Source organism: Pristiophorus japonicus, chromosome 9, assembly GCF_044704955.1.
Source record: "Pristiophorus japonicus isolate sPriJap1 chromosome 9, sPriJap1.hap1, whole genome shotgun sequence".
In the NCBI taxonomy this organism is placed as follows: Eukaryota; Metazoa; Chordata; class Chondrichthyes; family Pristiophoridae; genus Pristiophorus; species Pristiophorus japonicus.
In genome coordinates this window covers 204,901,223-204,920,557 of record NC_091985.1, presented here as the reverse complement: position 1 = coordinate 204,920,557, position 19,335 = coordinate 204,901,223, and the positions used below count along the sequence as shown (strand labels likewise).

The 19,335-nt window shown below is 44.9% G+C and overlaps 1 protein-coding gene and 1 pseudogene across 1 annotated transcript; both read right to left on the bottom strand.

The window, feature by feature from the left end:
• The window catches only part of LOC139273480 (zinc finger protein 850-like), a 254,673-nt pseudogene that overhangs the window by 171,075 nt on the left and 64,263 nt on the right, over positions 1-19,335 (bottom strand).
• LOC139273471 (histone H4-like) lies at positions 1,825-2,136 on the bottom strand. The gene has a single exon (XM_070890376.1). It carries the CDS (start codon positions 2,134-2,136, stop codon positions 1,825-1,827), a length of 312 nt encoding a protein of 103 aa, XP_070746477.1.

Genomic DNA, 19,335 nt, shown 5'->3' with positions numbered 1-19,335 from the left:
GGACTTATGAGAAAGGTTCATTCACATTTTTTCCTATATATACATTCAATAATCTGAACAGCTGTGTTTGTCGATCTAGATTTCTACATGTTCGAGACATTGACCGGTTTGTAACCGAGATTGCCTGAGGGTCACTTCTGATCAGGACTTGGGAGTCCTTCTGTGAGGGCAAGGGACCCTCACTGTCCTTCTACCCTGATGCTGCCTTCCTCCCATCGTTTAATTCAACACCTTTCTTATCTGTCACTGCTGTAACATGGATATAACAACATGGATTTATGAAGGGGAGTCATGTTTGACAAATTTGCTGGAATTATTTGAGGAAGTTAACGAACAGGTTGGATAAAGGGGAAGCAGTGGATGTGGTGTATTTGGACTTCCAGAAGGCATATGACAAGGTGCCACATAAAAGGTGACTTACTGCACAAGATAAAAGTTCACGGGGTTGGGAGTAATATGGATAGAGGATTGGCTAACAAACAGAAACCAGAGAGTCGGGATAAATGATTCATTCTCGGTTTGGCAATCAGTAACCAATGGGATGCCACAGGGATCAGTGCTGGGACCCCAACTATTTATGATCTATATTAATGACTTGGAAGAAGGGACCGAGTGTAACAAGGCCAAGTTTGCTGACGATACAAAGATGGGAGGAAAAGCAATATGTGAGGAGGACACAAACATTCTGCAAAAGGACATAGATAGGCTAAGTGAGTAAGCAAGAATTTGGCAGATGCAGCATAATATTGGAAAGTGTGAGATCATGCACTTTGGCAGAAAAAATTAAAGAGCAAGTTATTATTTCAATGGTGAAAGACTGCAAAGTGCTGCAGTACAGCGGAACTGGGGGTACTTGTGCATGAAACACAAAAGGTTAGTATGCAGGTACAGCAAGTGATCAGGAAGGCCAATGGAATCTGGCCTTTATTGCAAAGGGGATGGAGTATAAAAGCAGGGAAGTCTTGCTACAGTTGTACAGGGTACTGGTGAGGCCACACCTGGAATACTGCGTGCAGTTTTGATTTCCATATTTACAAAAGGATATACTTGCTTTGGAGGCAGTTAAGAGAAGGTTCACAAGGTTGATTCCTTAATGAGGGGGTTGACTTATGAGGAAAGGTTGAGTAGGTTTGGGCCTCTACTCATTGGAATTCAGAAGAATGAGAGGTGATGTTATCGAAACATATAAGATTATGAGGGGCCTTGACAAGGTGGATGCAGAGAGGACGTTTTCACTGCTAGGAGAGACTAGAACTAGAGGGCTTAATCTTTGAATATAGGGCCGCCCATTTAAAACTGAGATGAGGAGAAATTTCTTCTCTGAGGGTTGTGGATCTGTGGAATTCGCTGCCTCAGAGAGCTGTGGAAGCTGGGACATTGAATAAATTTAAGACAGAAACAGACAGTTTCTTAAACGATAAGGGAATAAGGGATACTGGGACAAGGAAGTAGACCTGAGTCCATGATCGTATTAAATGGCGGAGCAGGCTCGAGGGGCCGTATTGCCTACATTTGCTCCTATTTTTTTACGTTTTTATGTTTTTATGTTCTAACTACATTAGTTGTTCCAGTATTACCCTCACCTGGAATGTGCCGTAAATGTCCATGATTCGAAGACTAAAAGGACATTCCGTCTATCATGTATATGCTGATGTAAAACACCAAACACCACAATATAGATCTTGGCAAAAAACATATCTGTACAGAACAAAATGTAAATCAACTATCTCGCCCCCGTTCCCCAGGTCACTGCTCTCTCTGTGAGGCGGTGGGTGGCTCTGAGAAGAGCCTTTGTGTTGTGCTTGGGGGAAAGGGTCGAGTTATTCAGCCGCCGAATCCATAGAGTGTGCGGTCCTGCCGTTTCAGAGCATACACCACATCCATGGCAGTGACCGTCTTGCGCTTGGCGTGTTCAGTGTAGGTGATCGCATCCCGGATCACATTCTCCAGGAAAATCTTCAGCAGCCTGCGGGTCTTCTCGTAGATCAGGCCCGAGATCCGCTTGACACCGCCACGACGAGTCAGGCGGCGGATGGCTGGTTTGGTGATGCCCTGGATGTTATCACGGAGCACTTTACGGTGCCGTTTGGCTCTGCCTTTACCCAGTCCTTTGCCTCCTTTACCTCTTCCAGTCATGACGATTCTTTACTCAAATCGCCGCTGAATGTTAATCTCTCGCCTTACCCATTGTCTGTTGAGCCCATCAATGAAACGAGGACAGAAATTCCTGTCAACAGTCACACCTCGAACAATTTTTAATTTCAAAAACCCTGCCAATAATGTTTTCAAGTGCGGATTATGTTAATAAATGCACCATTAGCCAAAGGTTTACAAACAGGTTTTACTTCCTTTTATTTTATTCCATATTTCCCTTACAAATTCCAGGCTGTTCCAATCAGGATTAAATTCGCGTTCACTTTCAAACTGTCTGTAACGGACGGCAATCAATCCCCACTGACTCTGTAACGGATCACATTCCAGCTCAAACTGTGTAAAAGTTGGGAATCACAGACCATGGACCGATCCTCCGCACAGGCGGGAGTGAGACCAGAACTGGGAGTCCTTCTGTGAAAAGAGAAGAGTGTTCACACTGCCCCCGTTCTGGTCTCTGTAAGAACTCCCATTCTGGGTTGTTACACTGCAGGGAGTCTCGGGTTAATAAACGGATTGACCCGCAACAGGAATTGAAAAATAAACTTGAAAAAGGCTTGCGAGAGAATGAGGTGACTGAAATCAGAGTCCCATCCCCGAAACAAGCTCTTAATTCCTCGGCAGGCGCTGTAAATGGAAAACAGCGACGAGGAACCATGTTTGTAGCTTGAATGGCGGGAAATTCAACAGCGGTCCTCACGTCGAACCAGACAGTGAAGCTGCTTATGAGAATTCAAAACTAAATCCACAGCTGGATCTGCAAAGGTTCTCAAACACACATGTTAAGGAAATAATTACAGTAAATTGAGTCTAAAGGGTGATGCGCTTGTGCAGCTCTTTCAGGGAGGTTGTGGGCAGCTCTTGAAAGAGCCGTTGTGTTTGGGGTGTTCTCTCAGGACAGCGTGGAGTTTTACTTGGAGCTGGTGAACTTGGTCACCGTCTTTGTCCCTTCCGACACGGCGTGCTTGGCCAGCTCCCCGGGCAGCAGCAGGCGCACGGCGGTCTGGATCTCCCGGGAGCTGATGGTGTCAGATTCTGGTATGTGAGTGTGCATTTTATTCTGTACCTGTCTATCTCTTGTATATGAATGTGGTGTTTATTCTGTACCCTTTAGTCTCTGGTATGTGAGTGTGGGGTTAATCTGCACCTGTCAGCTGCTATGTGAGTGTGGATTTTATTCTGTACCTCTCGGTTCTGGTATATGAGTGTAGGTTTAATATCTACCTGTCAGTTTTTGGTATGTAAGTGTGGACTTTAATCTGTACTGATCAATTTCTGGTATATAACTGTGGGCTTTATTATGTACCTGTCAATCTCTGTTATATGACTGTGGGGTTAATCTGTACCTGCCAGTTTCTGGTATGTGAGTGTAAATTTTATCCTGTACCTGTCAGTTTCTGGAATTTGAGTTTAGGTTTTAATATGTACCTGTACAGCCCCTGAGCCCAGTTTGAAATAAGGATTAAGTAAAGATGAGCATTTGACCAGGGGAACCTGACGCGTTGTACTAACTACTTCGGATCAAACACATACACTCTCTGTACCATGGAAGGCTGCAGCAAAGGTATCAAACCACACAGGATTCCAGCTGATCATTACAGGACTAAAATACCGCTCTTTCAAGACTTTTATCTTTTTAAAGGCGAGTGCTGGGCAGGATCGGATAACTTGTGTGCAAGGTCGGAGGAGAACTCGAAGTGTGTTGCGTGGAGTTCATGTCTCGGTGTGGAACTCTGCAGGAAGGTTATGTTGCAGAGTGGAGCAGTTTTACTTCCAGCTCTGCCCTGCCTTAATGCTGCCTCTGATGCACTAATTGCTACCAGACTGATGCTGCAGATGCTTTAAATGCAACAATTTTTACTCCTGTCTCCACCGCCCCGCCCCTCCTCCTGCAAGGCGGGTTTGCAGATTGTTGCATTTTTAAGCTTTCTGTTGTCTTCTACAATACAGAAGATCAGTTTAAACGAGTCTTGTCTGTGTGTGTGGGATTAAATGTCTGAGACTGTTAATTCTGTTTCTAACTGGGCTCAGTTTAAAAGCAGCACTTGAAAGCAAGCCACAGGAGTTGGGTGCATTTCGGCTGTTTTTGTAGTTTTATGTGGGAGGCGATAGTGCTGGCTACAAACAAAATACATATATTTTTGGACTTTTCAATGTATCATAAGGTGAATTGAAAGATTCCTTTAGCAGTTTCACCAGATGGAGTCTGGACAGTGGCCAAAGTGGAATAAAACCAATCTTGTTCACTTAAGGGTTTTATGTAGCAGGTTTTGTTTTTACGGTATCATGTCGAGCTGTGTGTAATAAAACTCCTTTTTATAAAGTTTTTAAAAAAACTCCATAGCGCAATCCACCCACTGCCCACATCCCGTGGAGTCGCTTTTAATGGGACACATGAAACTAGAATGAAAGGTATAAAGCAGAATCTGTAGTTAATCATTGTCGCTCCTGGGAACAGACTGATTTCTGGCCACACGTTCTGCTCTGAAACCAGTTAATGTACAGCTGGGAAAGCGCAGCCGGTAAACAGAATGGGTGATCCTTAGCCCTGAGTGGGGTGGGTAAGGGTACACCGGGTGGCGGAGAAATTCTGAATGAGTGCGAGAGCAGAGTAAGAGTGAATTGAGCGGGTCACAGGCCCGTGCTCACTCTATTTCACAACAAATCCGACAGCGACAGACATTAAAATGGGGCAGTTTGACTATTTTCCTGATCATTTTCTCACCAGATTGACAATCATAGAATCATGGAAATTTACGGCACGGAATGAGGCCATGTTCTTGCCAGCCAACAAGAGGCTATCCGACCTAATCCCACTTCCCAGCTCTAGGTCCGCAGGTTACAGCACTTCAATTGCACATCCAAGTACTTTTTAAAATGTGGTGAGGGTTTCTGTCTCTGCCATCTCCTGGCTGGAAGCGAGTCCTGCAACAAGTGACAATCATTCAGCGGAAACTATTTTAAATTCGACAGTGACACCTCAGCACCATGTTTATGATCAACTAAAACCATTGCAAAGTATTTTATTGGTCCGGCTGAAACTCTAAACATCCATTAAAAGCAGGTGGCGGCGCTCAGCCGATTGTAGTTTGAACAGTGGGGTTATTCATTGAGTGTGGGATGGGCAGGGGAGTATAGGATAGACACTACCCGTCACTCTCAGGTACTGCGTGTCAGTGTGGGGTAACGCTACAAGGACACCCTCAAAGCCTCCCTGATAAAGTGCAACATCCCCACTGACACCTGGGAGTCCCTGGCCCAAGACCGCCCCAAGTGGAGGAAGTGCATCCGAGAGAGCGCTGAGCACCTCGAGTCTCAACGCCAAAAGCATACAGAAATCAAGCGCAGACAGCGGAAAGAGCATGCGGCGAACCCGTCCCATCCATCACTTCCCTCAACGACTACTATATGTCCCACCTGTGAGAGTCTGTGGCTCTCGTATTGGACTGTTCAGCCACCAAAGAACTCACTTCAGGAGTGGAAGCAAGTCTTCCTCGATTCCGAGGGACTGCCGATGATGATGATGATGATGATTAAATAAATTCAATGACCCAATATCCATAGCTCTCGGGGGTAGAGAATTCCAAAGATTCAAGATCCGCTGAGAGAAGAAATTCCTCATCTCCATTTTAAATAGGCGACCCCTTATTCTGAAACTATACCCCCTAGTTTTAAGTTCCCTAAGGGGAAAACATCCTCTCTGCGTCTACCCTGTTAAGCCCCCTCAGAATCTTATATGTTTCAATAAGATCACCTCTCATTGTTCTAAACTCCAATGAATATAGGCCCAACCTGTTCAATCTTTCTTAAAACAACCTCCTCATCTCCCGAATCAACCTAGTGAACCTTCTCTGAACTGCCTCCAATGCAGAGACTAAAACTGCATGCAGTACTCCAGGTGTGGTGTTACCAATACCCGGTACAGTTGTAGCAGGTCTTCCATACTTTTATACTCCATCCCCCTTGCAATAAAGGCCAACATTACATTTGCCGCCTTAATTATTTGCTGTACCTACATGCTAACCTTTTGTGTTTCATGTACAGATCCCTCTGTATTGCAGCAGTTTCTAATCTCTCCCCCATTTAAATAATAATTTGCTTTTATATTTTTCCCACCAAAGTGGATAACCTCACATTTTCCCACATTATACTCCATCTCCAAAATTTTTGCTCACTCACCTCAGCCTGTCTATATCTCTTTGTAGATTCTTTGCATCCTCCACACAACTTGCTTTCCCACCTATCTTTGTATCATCAGAAAATTAAGCTACATTACACTTGGTCCCTTCATCCAAGTCATTAATATAGATTGTAAATAGTTGAGCTCCCAGCACTGATCCCTGTGGCACCCCACTAGTTACAGTTTGCCAACCTGAAAATTACCCATCTATCCCGACTCTCTGTTTTCTGTTAGTTAGCCAATCCTCTATCCATGCTAATATAGTACCCCCAACCCAGTGAGCTTTTATCTTGCGCAGTAACCTTTTATGTGGCACCTTATCGAATGCCTACTCAAAATCCAAATACACGACATCTACTGGTTCCCCTTTATTCACTTTACTCGTTACATCTTCAAAGAACACCAACAAATTTGTCAAACATGATTTCCCTTTCATAAAACCATGCTAACTCTGCTTGCCTGTACCATGATTTTCTAAATGTCCTGCTGCTACTTCCTCAATAATGGACACCAGCATTTTCCCAATGACTGATGTTAGGCTAACAGTTTCCTGCTTTCTGTCTCCCTCATTTCTTAAATAGGGTAATTACATTTGCTGTTTTCCAATCCTCTGGGACCTCTCCAGGATCCAGGGATTTTTGGTAATTGCAACTAATGCAGCCACCATCTCTGTAGCCACTTATTTTAATACCATAGGATGCAGGCCATTAGGTCCAGGGGACTTGTCCACCTTGTCCCCTCCTCATAGCCCCTTGATTATCCATTATTGGGATGCTTTTAGTGTCTTCTACAGTGAAGACTGATACAAAATATTTGTTGAAATTCTCTGCCATTTCCATTTCCCATTAATTCCCCAGTCTCATCCTCTAAGGGACTAACTTAGCTACTCTCCCTTTTTATATACATGTAGAATCTCTTACTGTCTCTTTTTATATTTCTTGCCAGTTTACTCAATCTATCTCCTTTCCTTTTTTTTTTAGTTGTCCTTTGCTCTTTTCTAAAAAGTTACCAATCTTCTGGCCTTCCAATAATCTTTGCAACATTGTATGCTTTTGTTTTCAATCTGATACCATCCTTTACTTCTTAGTTAGCCATGGCTGGTTCTTTCTTCTTAAGAGTCTTTCTTTCTCACTGGAATACATCTTTGCTGAGAGTTATAAAATATCTCCTTAAATGTTTGCCACTGCTTATCTACCGTCTTATCCTTCCTTTGTAATTGCCTTTAAGTTCAGGGCACTAGTACGAGACCCAAGTTTCTCAGCCACAAACCGAATTTGAAATTCTACCATGTTATGATCACTCTTCCCAAGAGGATCCTTTATTATGAGATCATTAATTAATCCAGTCACATTACACATTACCAGATCTAAAATAGCCTGCTCCCTCATTGGTTCCACATCGTATTGTTCTAAGAAAACATCCCAAATACACTCTTTGAACTTTTCCTCAAAGCTACCTTTGCCAATTTGATTTGTTCAATCAAAATGAAGATAAAATTCACCTATGTTTATTGCAGTATTTCTTACAAGCCTCCATTTTTTATTGATTTATATGCTGCCCTGCAGTGTAGCCACTGTTAGGGAGCCTATAGACTACTCCCACCAGTGATTTATTTCCCTTATTATTTCTTATCTCCACCCAAACTGATTCTATATCTTGATCTTCTGAGAAGAAAAGGCTGAAGTGTTTACAACCATCTTTAGCTAAAAATGCCAAGAGGATGATCCATTTCGGCCTCCTCCTAAGGAAGCCAGTCTTCAACCAATTCGATTCACTCCATGTGATGTCAAGAAATGGCTGAATGCATTGGATACAGCAAAGGCTATGGGCTCTGACAACATATCTGCTGTTGTGCTCAAGACTTGTGCTCCAGAACTAGCCGCGTATCTAGCCAAGCTGTTCCAATACAGCTACAACACTGACATCTATCAGACGATGTGGAAAACTGTCCAGGTATGTCCTGTCCATAAAAAGCAGGACAAATACAATCCGGTCAATTACCACCCCATCAGTCTATTCTCAATCATCAGTAAAGTGACGGAATGTGTTGCCAACAGTGCTATCAAGCGGCACTTACTCACCAATAACCTGCTCACCGATACCCACTTTGGGTTCCGCCAGGACCACTCGGCTCCAGACCTCATCACAGCCTTGGTCCAAACATGGATAAAAGAGCTGAATTCCAGAGGTGAGGTGAGAGTGACTTCCCTCAACATCAAGGCAGCATTTGACCGTGTGTGGCATCAAGGAGCCCTAGTAAAACTGAAGTCAATGGGAATCTGGGGGAAAACTCTACACTGGCTAGAATCATACCTAGCACAAAGGAAGATGGTTGTGGTGGTTGGAGGTCAATTATCACAGCCCCAGGACACTGCTGCAGGAGTTCCTCAGGGCAGTGTCCCAGGCCCAACCATCTTCAGTTGCTTCATCAATGACCTTCCTTTCTTCATAAGGTCAGAAATGGGGATGTTCGCTGATGACTGCAAAGTGTTCAGTTCCATTCGCAACTCCTCAGATAATGGAGCAGTTCATGCCTGCATACAGCAAGATCTGGACAACATTCAGGCTTGGGCTGATAAGTGGCAAGTAACATTCACAACACAAAAGTGCCAGGCAATGACTATCTCCAACAAGCAAGAGTCTAACCACCGCCCCATAACATTCATTGGCATTACCCTCGCCAAATCCCCTACCATCAACATCCTTGGGGTTACCATTGACCAGAAACTTAACTGGACCAGCCACATAAATACTGTGGTAACAAAAGCAGGTCAGAGGCTGGGTATTTTGTGGCAAGTGTCTCACCTCCTGACTCCCCAAAGCCTTTCCACCATCTACAAGGCACAAGTCAGGAGTGTGATGGAATATTCTGCACTTGCCTGGATGAATGCAGCTCCAACAACACTCAAGAAGCTCGACACCATCCAGGACAAAGCAGCCCACTTGATTGGCACCCCATCCACCACCTTAAACGTTCACTCCCTCCATTATCGACGTACCGTGGCTGCAGTGTTTACCACGTACAAGATGCACTGCAGCAACGCCAAGGCTTCTTCGGCAGCACCTCCCAAACCCACAACTTCTACCACCTAGAAGGACAAAGGCAGCAGGGCGCATGGGAACACCATCACCTCCACGTTCCCCTCCAAGTCACACACCATCCTGATTTGGAAGCATATCGCCATTCCTTCATTATCGCTGGGTCAAAATCCTGGAACTCTCTCCCTACAGTACTGTGGGAGTACCATCACCAGACGGACTGCAGCAGTTCAAGAAGGTGGCTCACCACCATCTTCTCAAGGGCAATTATGGATGGGCAATAAATGCTGGCCTTACCAGCGACGCCTAATTAAAAAAAACAAACAGAACCATCTAACCTCTCAAGTCGACGTAAAAGATTCCTTGATGTTATTTCGAAGAGATCTCTCCGGTGTCCTGGCTAACATTTATCCCTCAACCAACATCACTAAAACAGAGGCTGTGAAAAGCATTTTATAAATACAAGTCTTCCTTTAACAAAGGAGAAAAGGTTCAAAAACAGAACAGTGGGTAACAGGACATCAATTAGTCTCCTCTTGGAGAAATCAAGAATCGACTCACAGTATGTAGGAAACAAAGCTGATTTATTTGACAGTTGTTTGACAGAGGGTGCAGAACAGATTTACAAAAATGATTCCAGGGATGTGGGACTTCAGTTACATGGATAGACTGGTGAAGCTGGGGTTGTTCTTCACAGAACAGAGAAGGTCGAGAGGAGATTTGATAGAGGTGCTCTAAAATCATGAGGGGTCTGGACAGAGTAGAGAGAAAATATTCTCATTGGCGGAAGGGTCGAGAACCAGAGGACACAGATTCAAGATGATTGGCAAAAGAACCAAAGGCGACATGAAAAAAACTTTTCTTTAAGCAGCGAGTGGTTAGGATCTGGAATGCACTGCCTGAAAGGGTGGTGGAGGCAGATTCAATCGTGGCTTTCAAAGAGGGAATTGGATAAGTACCGGAAATAAAATATTTGCAGGGCCACGGGGAAAGGGCGGGGAGTGAGATTGGCTGAAGTACTCTTGCAGAGAGCCGGCACGGGCTCGACAGTCCGAAAGGCCTCCTTCTGTGCTGTAGCCATTCTATGATTCAATGATATCCAGAAAATTAAACTCAAGCCCAGTTACAGGGATTAATTACACCAGCGGCAACAAACCCCACGGTCCGAGTGAACATGGTTCAGTCCTGGATGTGATTAACGACAACAATATCAGCAGAGTCCAACTCCTGCAGTCACTTGTGAGCTCGCTGGTGTCTCAGCAGGTTGGATGACTGAGTGAATCCCTTCCCACATTCAGAGCAGGTGAATGGCCTCTCCCCAGTGTGAATGCGTTGGTGTTTCAGCAGGGTGGATGAATCAGTGAATCCCTTCCCACATTCAGAGCAGATGAATGGCTTCTCTCCAGTGTGAATTCGCTGGTGTTCCAGCAGGTTGGATGATCGAATGAAGGCCTTCCCACATTCAGAACAGATGAACGGCCTCTCCCCAGTGTGAACTCGCTGGTGTGTCAGCAGGTTGGATAAACAAGTGAAGCCGTTACCACACTCGGAGCAGATGAATGGCCTCTCCCCAGTGTGAGTGCATTGGTGTGTCCGCAGGTTGGATGACTGAGTGAAGCCGTTCCCAGACACGGGAGAGGTAAACGGCCTCTCCGCAGTGTGAACACGCTGGTGTTCAGTGAGGTCAGATGAACGAGTGAATCCCTTCTCACACACGGAGCAGGTGAATGGTCTCTCCCCAGTGTGTTCGCTCGTGTACCAGCAGGTTGGATGAACGAGTGAATCCCTTCCCACACACGGGGCAGGTGAATGGCCTCTCTCCGTTGTGACGGCGTCGATGAGTTTCCAGCGCAGAGGGACAATTGAATCCCTTCCCAGTCTCCACATTTCCACGGTTTCTCCATGGTTCGGGTGTCCTTGTGTCTATCCAGGTTGGACGATCAGTTGAAGCCTCGTCCACACACAACACGTGTACAGTTTCTCCCCGCCGTGAATGGTGCGATGTTTTTTCAGGCTGTGTAACTGGTTAAAGCTCTTTCCACAGTCAGTGCACTGGAACACTCTCACTCGGGTGTGTGTGTCTCGGTGCTTTTCCATTCACACGAATGTTTAAAATCTTTTCCCATATACAGAACAGACAAACGTTTTTCCTTCCACAATCAAAGGCCGATGATATACAGGTGAATCGAGTAACTCTGTCAGATCTTCATATGATTGGTTCGAGTTTCCCATCTGTAAATCCTCCTTTTCTAATATCCTGTAAAAGGAGTTTACAAAAGTCAGCACTGGAAGTGCAGGATAGAAATTGAGGACAGACAATCCTAGTTCCTATGGAACATTCTTTCCTCTCTTGTTCCCCCAAAGCTGTAAATTCCTGTCCCACACACTTTCCCTCCACCCTGTGCTGAAATCCAAACTCATCGCACCACCTCCATCATTTCTTTCTTCCCTCTGCAGTTTTCTCACTCCCTCTTCTCTGGTTGGGTTCAGTTCTACATCCCGTGTGTGCAGACGGAGAATAAATGAGGAAATTATTTTCTCTCGAGGTCACTGGGACCCTAAAGCCCCGCCCACCCTCTGTTCCTGTACCAAGATGGCCACGCAGACACCCTGATCCTGTCCAAGAATTTGGCAAGTTACCCAGAGAGGTCAGGTCGATCACCGCGGATCATACATGGGTTCTGCGGGCTCGTATTCGGGGTCTGAGGCCTACACCAGGTGTTTATGAAGCTGCCCAGCCCTCCCAGAGGTCCAATTCCTCTGATGAGCCCATAAGCTCCTACCGACTCGCGGAACGTCTCTTCTGCGTCAGACCACCTCCACCACTAGTATTGCGCCTGCTCAGAGCACAGCCCAGTCCCACGTCTGGGCTCCTGGTGTCATTGATAGAGCACTTTACCCCTACGTGGGGGATTCTAACTACAGAAGTAAATGTCGCAACATTTGGTAGTGAAATGGATTGATTCAGGACAGACAGTAGGGATTATTGCAGGAAATAACACAGTGCAGTGAGAAAGGAAATGCATTGGATGTTGTGCAGATGGATTGTCAAAAGGTGTTTGATAAGGTGCCGGACAGGAGGCTTGTTGATCAAATTAAGGCTTGTGGTATTAAAGGGAGTGGGGCCGCGTGGAGAGGAAGTTGGGTAAAGGGCAGAAAACAGAGAATAGTGGTTAATGGATGTTCTTCAGACTGGAGGGATGTAAACAGTGGTGTCCCCCAGGGTCAGTGTTGGGACCATTGCATTTAATAGAGACAGGATCTGGGCTAGGGAATAAGCACATAAGAATTAGCAGGAATAGGCCATTTGGCCCCTCGAGCCTGCTCCGCCATTCAATAAGATCATATTGAATCACCCAGCTCTTAACTCATGTTAAGAGTGGAAGCAAGTGTTCCTCGATGCCGAGAGATTGCCAATGATGAAGATAATTATGTTGTTGATGCTGTTCTTGTGCTGTCACTGAACTTTCTATTATTGTTGGCATCCACAAATATTGTGCTCTTCCCTTCACCAGAAACAGTCCCTGTGAAACCCAGGCCCTGCCTTATAGATACCAGGTCACATCTCGAATGCTTCTGAATGTTGGCATGTTTTGTATATTCACCAGCACAAAAATCAATTCCAGCTCCAACGTTTGGAATGCTGACTCTAACCCATTTCTTTTTTTTTTAAACAATGACTTTATCCCTCACTACTACAAATCCTCCTTCCCTTTTCTTGCAAATAACCTTTCACTATTTCATAAATCTTCTCTTTTAGCTCCAACAGTTTTATTAATTCAACTCTCGTCTCAGATGCAGACATTCCCCAACCCTCCAGTCGCACCAGCTGATCCCCTTCCCACTGTTTCATCGACCTTTTTTTGTAAAACCATTGTTGGTCGACAGTTCAGATCACCTGTCCCTTCCCATCCGCCAGTGTCCCAAGAACCTAGCTGTGCCCATTCTCATTCTTGAAGATGTTGGATCTTCTCCCCTGTTTGGACTTTCAGCTATGGTGGTTACAGGCATTCCCAGATACTGATGCTCTGTAATAAATATATTAATAGAAGGATTATACAGAAATATTACAATGAGAAGGAGAAGGATGCCATGTTAACAACAACATTTATTGATATGGCGCCTTTAACGTAGTAAAATGCCCCAAGGTGCTTCACAGGAGTTTAGAAGACAAGAATATTGACCCCGAGCCACATCAGGGCAGATGCCCAAAATCTTGGGTAAAGAGCTAGGTTTTCAGGAGCATCTTGAAGGAGGAAAGAGAGGTGGAAAGTTTAGAGAGGGAGTTCCAGAGCTTAGGGCCCAGGTAACAGAACGCACAGCCACCGATGATTGAGTGATCAGGAGGGCAGAATTAGTGGAGTGCAGATCTCTAGGGGGCTTGTGGGGCTGGAGTAGATTACAAAAGATAGGGAGGGGCGAGGCCATGGAGGGATTTAAAAACCGGAATGAGAATTGTGAAATCAAGGCGTTGCTTAACTGGAAGCCAATGTAGGTCAGCAAACACAGGGGTGATTGGTGAGCAGGACTTGGTGTGAGTTAGAACACGGGCTGCCGACTTTTGGATTACCACAAGGTTACAAAGGATAGAATGTGGGAGGCCAGCCAGGAGTGCATTGGAATAGTCAGGTCTAGAGGTAACAAAGGCATGGATGAGGGTTTCAGCAGCGGATGAGTTGAGCCAAGGGCAGAGGTGGCGATGTTATGGAGGTGGAATTAGGCAGTCTTAGAAATGCTGCAGATATGTGGCTGGAAGCTCATTTCAGGGTAAAGTATGAAACCAAGGTTGCGAACAGTGTGGTTCAGCCTCAGACAGATGTTAGGGCGAGGGAGAGAGTCAGTGCCTCGGGAACGCAGTTTGTGGCGAGGAACAAAAAATGGGTTTGGTCTTCCCAATATTCAACTGGAGAAAAATATCTGCGCATGTGGAACAGGATTGCGGACTAGCAGTCTGACAATTTAGAGACCGTGGAGGGGTCGAGAGAAGTGGTGGTGAGGTAGAGCTGGGTGTCAACAGCGTACATGTGGAAACCAACGCTGTATTTTTGGAAAATGACGCCAAGGGGCAACATGTAGATGAGAAATAGGAGAGGTCCAAGGAAAGATCCTTGGGAAACCCCAGAGGTAAGAATGCAGGAGTGAGAAGCCATTGCAGGTGATTTTCTGACTACGATTAGATAGATAAGAATGGAACCAGGCGAGTACAGTCCCTCCCAGTTGGACGACAGTGGAAAGGCATTGGAGAAGGATAGAGTGGTCAACTGTGTCAAAGGCTGTAGTCAAGTCAAGAAGGACGAGGAGGGATAGTTTATCTTTGTCACAGTAACAAGGGATGTCATTTGTGACTTTTGGGAGCCCTGTGGCAGGGGCGGAAACCAGATTGAAGGGATTCAAACATGGAGGTCCGGGAAGGATAGCCACAGATTTGGGAGACGACAACACATTCAAGGCTTGAGAGGAAAGGGAGGCAGGAGATAGGGCGGTAGTTTGCAAGGACAGAGGAGAAAAGGATTGCTTTTTTTGAGGGGGAGAAATGATGAAAAATTTGAGGGCGATGGGGACAGTTGCTGAGGAGAGAGAACCATTAGAAATGTGAGCTAACATGTGATCCAGAAAAGAAAGTTGGATGGTCAGCAGTTTAGTGGGAATAGGGTCAAGGGGGCAGGAAGTGGGTCTCTTGGACAAGATGAGCTCAGAAAGGTCATGAGGGGAGATCAGAGAGAAACTGGAGAAAAATGTGAGTTCAAGGATAGTGCAGGCAGCATCCTTAAAGGAAGTTTGGCCCGGTGGGCTAGGGGAAGGAAGGGAAGTGGTAGAGGCAGCTAAACAAATGGTCTCAATCTTAGGGACAATGGAGTCCATGAGTTCCTCGCACTTGTTGTTGGAGGTGAAGGTGTATGAGACAGAGGTTTAAGAGGATGGTTAGCAGAGAATAGAAGCCGAGGTTTATCGTTGCATTCCAGATTCCACATTTTGGCAGATGAGAACAGGACCCGATAATGCTTTATGTTGTCCAGCCAGATCTGACGGTGAATGGTTAAACCAGTTATCCACCATGTCCGTTCAAATCTGCGTCCCTTGGAATTAAGGGAGCGAAGATGAGGGCCGTATGGGGAATGACCAGGGTGAGAGACAGTAATTGTTTTAATATGGACCAGGGCTTCAAAGGTCGTGGTTGAGCAGATCGGTAGCTGCAGATATGTCGTGGTGAATGGAGGGCTAAAGGCTGGACAGTTTGGATTTCATGAGTGCAGTTGCAAGATAGTTGATATCAAGTCCCTCCAATGCCATCAGTACAACAGCTGTAAGCTCAGGGATCTCAGAAAACACCATCAATATGTAAGCGGTAGATTTGATTGCTGTTTTACAATCATAATTCTCCATTTGAGCACGCATCTCGCTGTGTGTGTGCCCTCGCATATGCGTCCAATCAAACTATCCTTCAGCATCCTTAGTGGAAATGTAAGAGCGATTGAATTAATTTAAAACCAATTTGAGACTTTTTAAAATGCAGTACTTTGTTGTTTCACTAACGCTGCCACTAGTAAAGTAAACCCACAATAGTGACAACAGAGGGACAAGGAGAATATATCATAAATAATTAGTGGTAACATAATAGGGAACACTAAGGTCTTTTATAAACATATAACAACCACTTGTATTGACAGTGCCTTTAACATAGTAAAACATCCCAAGGTCTTCACAGGATGTTACAAGAAAAAAAACTTGACACCAAGCCATACAAGAAATTATGGAGATGACCAAAAGCTTGGTTAATGGGGTAGGCTTTAAGGAGCATCTTGAAGGAGGATAGAGAGGCAGAGAGGTTTAGGGACAGAGTTTGAGAGCTTGGAGCCTAGGCAACAGAAGGCTTGGCCACCGATGGTTGAGCGATTATAATCAGGGATGCTCAAGAGGACAGAATTAGAGGGGCGCAGACATCTCTGGAAGTTGTGGGGCTGATGGAGATCATAGAGATAGGGAGGGTCGAGGCCATGGAGAGAAATTTGTAAAAATGGATGAGAATTTTGAAATTGAGGCATTATTTAACGGGAAGTCAATATAGGTCAGCAAGCACAGGGGTAATAGGTGAGCAGGACTTGGTGCAAGTTAGGACATGGGGCAGTCGAATTTTGGATGATCACAAGTTTATGTTGGATATAATGTGGGAGTAATCAAGTCTAGAGGTAACAAAGGCATGGATGAGGGTTTCAGCAGCAGATGAGCTGAGGCAGGGGCAGAGACGTGCGATGTTACAGGGATGGAAATAGGCGGTTTTACATATACTGCAGATATGGAAACATAGAAAATAGGTGCAGGAGTAGGCCATTTGGTCCTTCGAGTGTGCACCACCATTCAATATCATGGCTGATCATGCACTTCAGTACCACATTCCTGCTTTCTCTCCAAACCCCTTGATCCTTTAGCCGCAAGGGCTACATCTAACTTCCTAACAAACTGGCCTCAACAACTTTCTGTGGTAGAGAATTCCACAGGTTCACAATTCTCTGAGTGAAGAAGTTTCTCCTCATCTCGGTCCTAAATGGCTTACCCCTTATCCTTAGACTGTGGCCCCTGGTTCTGGACTTCCCCAACATCGGGAACATTCTTCCTGAATCTAACCTGTCCAATCCCGTCAGAATTTTATATGTTTCTATGAGATCCCCTCTCACTCTTCTAAATTCCATTGAACATAAGCCTAGTCGATCCAGTCTTTCTTCATATGTCAGTCCTGTCATCCCAGGTTCAGTCTGGTAAACCTTCGCTGCACTCCCTGAATAGCAAGAATGTCCTTCCTCAGACTAGGAGACCAAAACTGTACACAATATTCAAGGTATGGCCTCGCCAAGGCCCTGTACAACTGTAATAAGACCTCCCTGCTCCTATACGCAAATTCTCTCGCTATGAAGGCCAACATGCCATTTGCCTTCTTCACCGAATGCTGTACCTATATGCTAACTTTCAATGACTGATGTACCATCACACCCAGGTCTCGTTGCACCTCCCTTTTACTAATCTGTCACCATTCAGATAATTATCAATAAGGGAATTAAGGGTTACGGGGAGAGGGCGGGTAAGTGGAGCTGAGTCCACGGCCAGATCAGCCATGATCTTATTGAATGGCGCAGCAGGCTCGAGGGGCTAGATGGCCTACTCCTGTTCCTAATTCTTATGTTCTTATGTTCTTATAATCTGCCTTCCTGTTTTTACCACCAAAGTGAATAAACTCACATTTATCTACATTATACCGCATCTGCCATGTATTTGCCCATGCACCTAACTTGTCCAAGTCATCATGCAGCCTCTTAGCATTCTCCTCACAGCTCACACTGCCACCCAGCTTAGTGTCATCTGCAAACTTGGATATATTACACTCAATTCCTTCATCTAAATCATTAATGTATATTGTAAATAGCTGGGGTCCCAGCACTGAACCTTGTGGTACCCCACAATCACTGCCTGCCATTCTGAAAAGAACCTGTTTATTCCTACCCTTTGCTTCCTGTCTGCCAACCAGTTCTCTATCCATGTCAATACATTATCCCCAATACCGTGTGCTTTAATTTTGCACACTAATCTCTTGTGTAGGACCTTCTCAAAAGCCTTTTGAAAGTCTAAATACACCACATCCACTGGCTCCCCCTTGTTCACTCTACTAGTTACATCCTCAAAAAAATTCTAGAAGTTTTTTCAAGCAGGATTTCCCGTTCATAAATCCATGCCGACTTGGACCAATCCTGTCACTGCTTTCCAAATGCGCTGCTCATAATAATTTATTAATGCATCTTTAATAATTGATTCCAACATTTTCCCCATCATTGATGTCAGGTTAACCAGTCTATAATTCCGTTTTCTTGCTCCCTCCTTTTTTTTTAAAAAAGTGGGGTTACATTAGCTACCCTCCAGTCCATATGATGCAAAATGACCACAAATGCATCCACTATTTCTAGGGCCACTTCCTTAAGTACTCTGGGATGCAGACTATCAGGTCCTGGGGATTTATCGGCCTTCAATCCCATCAATTTTCCTAACACAATTTGCTGACTAAAGGATTTCCTTCAGTTCCTCCTTCTCGCTAGACCCTCGGTCCCCTAGTATTTCCAGGTGGTTATTTGTGTCTTCCTTAGTGAAGACGGAACCAAAGTATTTGTTCAATTGGTCTGCCATTTCTTTGTTCCCCATTATAAATTCACCTGATTCTGACTGTAAGGGACCTACATTTGTCTTCACTAATCTTTTTCTCTTCACGTATCTGTAGAAACTTTTGCAGTCAGTTTTTATCTTTCCTGGAAGCTTATTCTCATGTTCTATTTTCCCCCTCCTCATTAAACCCTTTGTCCTCCTCTGCTGCATTCTAAATTTCTCCCAGTCCTCAGGTTTGCTGCTTTTTTTTGGCCAATTTATATGCCTCTTCCTTGGATTTAACACTATCCCTAATTTCCCTTGTAAGCCACGGGTGAGCCACCTTCCCCGTTTTATTTTTACATCAGACAGGGATGTACAATTATTGAAGTTCATCCATGTGATCTTTAAACGTCTGCCATTGCCCATCCACCGTCAACCCTTTAAGTATCATTCGCCAGTCTATCCTAGCCAAATCACGTCTCATACTGTCGAAGTTACCTTTCTTTAAGTTCAGGACCCTCGTCTCTGAATTAACTGTGTCACCCTCCATCTTAATGAAGAATTCTACCATATTATGGTCACTCTTTCCCAAGGGGCCTCACACAACAAGATTGCTAATTAATCCTCTCTCATTATACAACACCCAGTCTAGGATGGCCAGCCCTCTAGTTGGCTCCTTGACATATTAGTCTAGAAAACTATCCCTAATACACTCCAGGAAATCCTCCGCCAATGCATTGCTACAGTTTGGTTAGCCCAATCAATATGTAGATTAAAGTCACACCTGATGACTGCTGTACCTTTATTGCACGCATCTCTAATTTCCTGTTTGATGCTGT

Excerpts from the sequence above, each read along its gene's own strand:
- LOC139273471 (XM_070890376.1), bottom strand. The coding sequence starts at position 2,136 with ATGACTGGAAGAGGTAAAGGAGGCAAAGGACTGGGTAAAGGCAGAGCC.